The sequence below is a fragment of the Cottoperca gobio genome, chromosome 18 (genome assembly GCF_900634415.1).
Source record: "Cottoperca gobio chromosome 18, fCotGob3.1, whole genome shotgun sequence".
In the NCBI taxonomy this organism is placed as follows: domain Eukaryota; kingdom Metazoa; phylum Chordata; class Actinopteri; order Perciformes; family Bovichtidae; genus Cottoperca; species Cottoperca gobio.
In genome coordinates, this window is record NC_041372.1 from 13,099,243 (window position 1) to 13,105,721 (window position 6,479).

A 6,479-nucleotide genomic window follows, 5' to 3' on the forward strand; every position below is an offset into this window, starting at 1 on the left:
ATGCGCACGTGCACTTGCATTTCATCTGTATTCTAATCATGTGGGGTGATTCATACATAACGCCGTCCACCAAAGATAAGAAGATGCTTTACCTGAGTGTGTGTGTGTGTGTGTGTGTGTGTGTGTGTGTGTGTGTGTGTGTGTGTGTGTGTGTGTGTGTGTGTGTGTGTGTGTGTGTGTGTGTGTGTGCATTCAAATAAACCAAAAGCTTCTTTCCTATTGCATTTATATTTTGGCTTTTGCTCTTTAAAATAAAGAGAGAGGAAGAGACGTGAGGAGAGCAGCAGAAGAAGAAGAAGAAAGAGAAGAAGGAGAAAGGTGTGAGTGCAGAGCGCGCAGGCCGGCATCAGGAGTTTCCTGCACTAAAGGTGTGATGATGTAATGGAGAGGAATATGAGCTTGTGTCTCTTTTCGCCACACACACAAGGGAGGTTCACATCTCGCCAGACAGCCACAGTGTCACGCTCCCATTTAGTTAGAAAGAATTAATGGTAAGTGGAAGCCATTGTCATGACCAAGTAGAGCAGCAGTTCATTAGCAGCAGGTCCGAGAGTCTTCAGGGGGATTTAAAGTGAACTTCTCCACCTCTGTCAGATTAATATTAATAAGAATATGATATATATATATACTATTTAGGCATTTAAGATAGGTATCAAACCACTTTTTGAGTTGAATGTGCAGAAATAAACTCTTAAAACGTTCTTTACCTTAGTGAACGAATCTCAACACGAGGTCCATTCTGGAGCTTTCGGTTGTACCGCATGATCTTCCTCTGCAGATACCCTGTTTGTATGGAGATGTATGAAATAAAATAAAATAATGCAATATGTGAAAATAAACAACATCCCAATAGTGATGTTTAAATAAGAAGGATCCATAAATCACATTATCAGCGATGCATACACCTTTACCTTTACCTTTACTTTTACCGTATAAAGTTAATAAATAATAATAAATCACAATAATGGGAATATTGAATAATAATATAGCATAATAAATTAAAGTGTGCTCTTATTAGGCCCAGGTTATAGTATCATTAAAATATTAATATTCTTCTGAGGACTTTCAATTGTGCCGTTACATGTGATGATCCTTGTGTTTTAGGCTTTTATGGGTCCATTTAGAATCAAACACTTAATTAATAGCAACACACACTTCTATCTGAGTCAATCCAACATGTACATCATTACACATTCAACATCCGGCCAGGGCATGTCTGTGTTTAGGATGTACAGCAGCCTGCAGCTCCTTATAGCTGCAGCCGGCTCTGTCTTCTTCATGCATGGCCACACATATGGGCCCAGCCGGTGCTATATGTGCGCGCGTGCACGTGTGTAATGCAGTGGGATACCCAGCAGCGCTCCGAGATTGCATAACCACCATCCCTCCGTGTAGCTGGTTGGACCACAAGCAAACACACACTTCACACGAGATGCAGCATCAGACGCTAAAGACATTTTTAGACATATGCTTTTTTTTTTTTTTTTTTTTGTTAAAGCTGTTTTTCTTCACACCTTGTGACGCAATATTTGGAGTGGGAGGAAAGTAGGGTTCACTTTCACCTCTAAAGATTTTAGGTGGAGGAAACTGTGTTTCTGAGTGGGTTATCAGTCACAGTTCGATGCACTGTACGTCCAGTCCTCCGACCTTGTGCATGCGTGTGAGGTGGGATGAAAATATATTCACATCTAACCTAAAAATAAGAATACAAGTAGTAGTAATGGCCTAATAATAACAAAAATATATTTTAAAAAAACAAATACGTTTCCTAAAGGTGAATTTATTTCTGAGTTCTCCCTCTCTCCGTGATTCACACACCGACCATGATGACGGTGACTGGAGGTGCGGAGACTTCTTACGTCAGACGAGGAGAATGACAAGCGCGTCCAATGAGGGGCCGAGGATGTGCAGCGCGAGGACGGAGCTGCCGACAGAAGGCTAATAACCATGCCAACCGAGGAATATAGTGCGCGCCGCTGACTTGGGAGAGAAAGAAGGGGGGAAACCCTAGAAGAAGAAAATATATAAAAATACATGCACACATAAAGTGGAGGATAAAGGACAAGAGAGCTATCCTGGTTTCCTGCAGGGGGGGAAGAAGAAGCTGCTAAATCTCTCTATTTTTTGTCTCAGTGGCGTGGTCTCCCTTCCATCCCTCCCGCCCTCCCTCCCTCTCGCGCTGGCTCAGGGACTGCACTGCTGCAGCTGAATGAAACCGACCCAGGTATTTATTCTTCTCTTTTTTTTTTGCTTAAAACACACACACTAACAACTGAGTGGCGATGTAAGAGCTCGTGACAGGGTCGCTGAACGCGCTGCTTTAAAAAAAAAAAAAAAAAAAAAAAAAAAAAGTGGATGCTCTGGGCTGCACGAGCTCCCCGTTACCGCAGGGATGTGAGCCCCTCAGCTGCGGGGCTTCTGGTGGTGGTGGTGACCTTCCCCGGCCGTTTGCAGTCATTGACGATGTGTGTGTGTGTGTGTGCGAGCGTGCGTGTTTTGTGCGTGCACAGGAGCATGAAAGAGAGAATATGAATAATAAAGGGGGCGGGGGTGAAGGAAGGGTGTGCGGGGAGGTTGAGGTGGGAGTTGTGAGAGAGGGGAGACATCTTTTTGTGAATGGAGCTCCATCCTTTTGGCGTGAGCGAGCGCGCGCGCTGGCATCTCGGCTGGCTGAGCTAAAATTAGCCTCGTGCTGGATTTCTCCGTGTCTGCGTGCGGCAGCAGCAGCATATGTGGATCAGAATCCTTATTAACGAGGGTCGAAAATGCAAACGCGGGCTCACACGCACTCACGCACGCGTATCTGGGCACGCGCTCATACACGCCACTGGTGAATAGGACAGCAGCTATACCGCGCCGTGCCCCAGGACGTCATGCACCATTTTTAGAGATGCTCTAAAAATAGAATTTGTTGATGATGGTTTTGACTGTGAGGAAATTGATCTTCTTCTGTATCCGGCATCTTTTAGGTATGAATAAGTCACATTTAAGCATCGTTGGCTGTTATTATTATTTAATTGCGTTGTTTATTTTGTGCATGCATCTGTCTGTCATGTTGCTTTGGAGCCAAAATGGAAGGAATATTACTGTTATTTTAAGGATTACTTTCCCCTCTTTGTGTGCGTGTCCACACCTGCTATTGTGCTGCTGCTAATTACCTGTCAGCGTGGCGCGTGGGAGCTGCTGGTGACGTGCGTACTTGGGGTCAAGAGCATAGTTGTTTTCATGAATGAAAGAATAGGTGGATGGATGAAAAATGTCTCGTTTGCCCCTTTATCAAGAGGGGATGGATGTGTTAACCCCTCCTTGTCCTCTGCTTCTCTCCTTTGTTATGTCCTCGACTCTTGTCTCCCATCCCGTTTCGTTCCCCCCCCCCCCTCACGCATGCTATCCTCATCCTCGTGCCCACTTTCTTTTTCATCCTTCCCCTCAACTCTCCCCCATTTTCCTCCTCTCATCTTCAAACTTGTTGTCCTTCCTTCATACGCACATCTTCTCTTCCATCTTTTCCCTCACATTTCTTTTAAAACTTGGGATCTCTCTCGTCTCTTTCAACCATATCTGTCTTTTATCTTTCTGTCCGTCTTCTTTCGACTCCTCTTTATTCTGAACTTTTACCTTCCTCCCGTTTCACTAAACCCTTGACCCACTGATATTTCTCTATCTTTCTTGTCCTCTCTCATTCCTCTTTCCCAACTCCCTCTGGCTTTCTGTTGTGCATATTTGATCATTCCCCTTGTCTGAACATTTCCCTGTTCTCTTACACATTATCGACTGCAATTCCTCCTTCATTTCTCCTCCCCCCTTCCCTCCTCGCTGCTGTATTCCTACCTCAATTTCTCCTCTTACTCCCGTCTTTTTCCCCATCCTTTATCATCCTAATCTTCTCTCCTTCCTCCATTACAAATGTGCATTAATCCCTTCGTCTTTCACCTCTTACCTTACTTATTCTTCCACTCGTTCTTTACTCACTTTCCACTTTCCCTTTCATCTACTTCCCTAATTTTCCTCCCTCCCTCCTGCCCCTTTTCTCTCTCGTTTCTCCAGCTATGATTCTCTCCCTGGCAGCAGTAGCAGCCATGAGTAGCGGCGGCGGCAGCAGCCTCAACTCCTCATCCCCCCTCGACACCTTCGACTCTTCCACCTCCTGGAGCCTCGCCGAGGACTTGTCCAACTCCTCCTCTGAACCCGTCGTGCGAACTCTGACCCCTGACCTGCAGCCAGCTACCACCGCTGTAGCTATCCAGGAAGTCAACCCCTGGGATATCGCACTTTGCGTGACTGGGACGCTTATTTCCTGCGAGAACGCTCTTGTGATCGCTGTGCTGTTCTACACGCCGACGCTCCGTGCTCCGATGTTCATCTTGATTGGATCGCTGGCGGTGGCTGATCTTCTGGCCGGCCTGGGCCTCATCTTGAACTTTGTCTTCACATATTTGGTGGACAGCTCGGTGGAGTATGTGACTCTGTTGTCGGTCGGACTGCTCATCTCGGCCTTCTCGGCGTCCGTGTTCAACATTCTAGCCATCACAGTGGACCGTTACCTGTCGCTGTACAACGCCCTGACCTACCACACTGAGCGGACAGTAACCTTCACCTACGTGATGGTGGTCGTCATCTGGGTGTTGTGCCTCACGCTCGGCTTGCTGCCGGCGCTCGGCTGGAACTGTCTGAGGGACGAGTCCTCGTGCAGCATCTGCTGGCCCGTCACCAAAATCAACGCCGTGGCGCTCGCCGTCACCTTCCTGCTCGTCTTCGCCCTGATGATGCAACTCTACCTGCAAATCTGCAAGATCGCCTTCCGCCACGCACAGCAGATTGCCGTGCAGCACCAGTTTGTGGCCATCTCCACCACCAAAGGTGTCTCCACACTGTCGGCCATCCTGTGTGCCTTCGGGGCGTGCTGGCTGCCGTTTGCCATGTACTCAATCGTGGCCAACTCCAGCTACCCCGTTATATACACCTACGCTACTGTCCTCCCAGCCACCTGCTGCTCTGTGATCAACCCCATCATCTATGCTTTCCGAAACCCGGACATCCAGAAATCGCTGTGGATGGCCTGTTGTGGGTGCGTCCCATCCAACCTCTCCCTCAGACCCAGGACCTCCAGTGATGTGTAGCAGGGAAGGTTGGTTTCTGTCTGGCATGATGCTTGACGCTGAGTCAGGGGTGTTGGAGGGAGATGACGAAACAAGAGATCAGGAGGTGAAAGGTTGAAGGTTGTGGCTGAGGAAAGAGATTTCCTCTACTCTTCATATCAGGGCTGGTAGGCTGATGGCGAACGCACGGCTGGTCACAGTAAAGGTGGCACAGCGAGAAGAGAGGACAGTGCATGGTCAAAAAAAAAGAAGATAGAGCTAATAAAAGATCACGTGGCTTGGAGAAATCCAACAGAGTGATGGAGGTGGCGTGAAACCAACTGCAAAACCTGTTTAAGGTTGCGGGAGAGGCGGGCTGACTTTTTCGACCGACCTCTTTTCGGTTGCGATAAGCGAGGCCTACTTCTCAAGAGTAGCATATATGTGACGGCAGGATCTAGGAAGAAATGTCCTAACATCTCCAGAGGACCTGAGCTCGGGCAGCACTGCATGGTTATGCAACTAGAAAGAGTGAAACAGTCTTAAAATACTTTGTGTGTTTTCACAGATGTGTTTGAAATTAAGTGGATAAAAATACAATGAGCTAATTATACACAACGAATGACCTTGAGTATTCTCAACGAGCTATCTTTGCAGTCTTCTCCTGATAGGAAAAACAAGAACATTTCCTCCCTTGAAACATATTTTAACACCGATGTTCCCGTGATGAGATGCAGATTAAGTAATCAGTGAGTTTATAGACAGATAATAACTCGTATGTGCTACATGGTGTTCATGATCCTTAACATTGTTGGTCTGCCAAGCTCATTTTGACTTTTCCCAATGCCAACAGCACCATCTGCATTTCTAATGCATGATTGTGGCTTAAACATGTGTCACAATCGAGAGAGAAACATCCTAACACAGCCTCTCAGACTAAATCTAATCTACCAGGCTCCTAATGCACATATAACTCCGCTAGTTTGCTAAAAACCTAGAGAGGGATTTCCACATTTAGGCCGCCGTGTGTCGTCCTTGGTGTGATGAAATCAAATCTGCTCCCCGTCTGAGAAAAACATGTTTCTCAGCCAGCCGCTGCGCCGTGATGTGGAGCAGAGAGAGCTGAATTCAGCACCAAGGACAGCGACTGCAGAGCGCTGCTACCCTGGGAATGCTCTCTGCTGCGGGGGGGGGGGGGGGGGGGGGGGGGGCGCTGGAAAGTAGGCTACACTCAACCATCTCGATAGGGAACGTGAGACAGGCTTTAAAAAAAAAAAAAAAGGGGCCTTTCAAGCTGGATTGGACTCGACTGGTCATGTGCAACACATTCAGTGTCACTATATGATGGCTGAAAGGTGTTCTAATATCCTTTTCTTGCTATAACTTTCAGAAGCACTCGCC

At 47.1% G+C, this 6,479-nt stretch overlaps 1 protein-coding gene across 1 annotated transcript; it reads left to right on the forward strand.

Annotated features, from left to right (window-relative positions):
- The first annotated feature begins 299 nt into the window (after positions 1 to 299).
- Positions 300 to 6,256, forward strand: gpr185b (G protein-coupled receptor 185 b). Its single transcript, XM_029454832.1, has 3 exons — positions 300 to 368; positions 1,865 to 2,224; positions 4,048 to 6,256. Exon 3 carries the CDS (start codon positions 4,050 to 4,052, stop codon positions 5,118 to 5,120), a length of 1,071 nt encoding a protein of 356 aa, XP_029310692.1. The 5' UTR covers positions 300 to 368; positions 1,865 to 2,224; positions 4,048 to 4,049; the 3' UTR covers positions 5,121 to 6,256.
- The last annotated feature ends 223 nt before the right edge of the window (positions 6,257 to 6,479 follow it).

Excerpts from the sequence above, each read along its gene's own strand:
- gpr185b (XM_029454832.1), top strand. The coding sequence starts at position 4,050 with ATGATTCTCTCCCTGGCAGCAGTAGCAGCCATGAGTAGCGGCGGCGGC.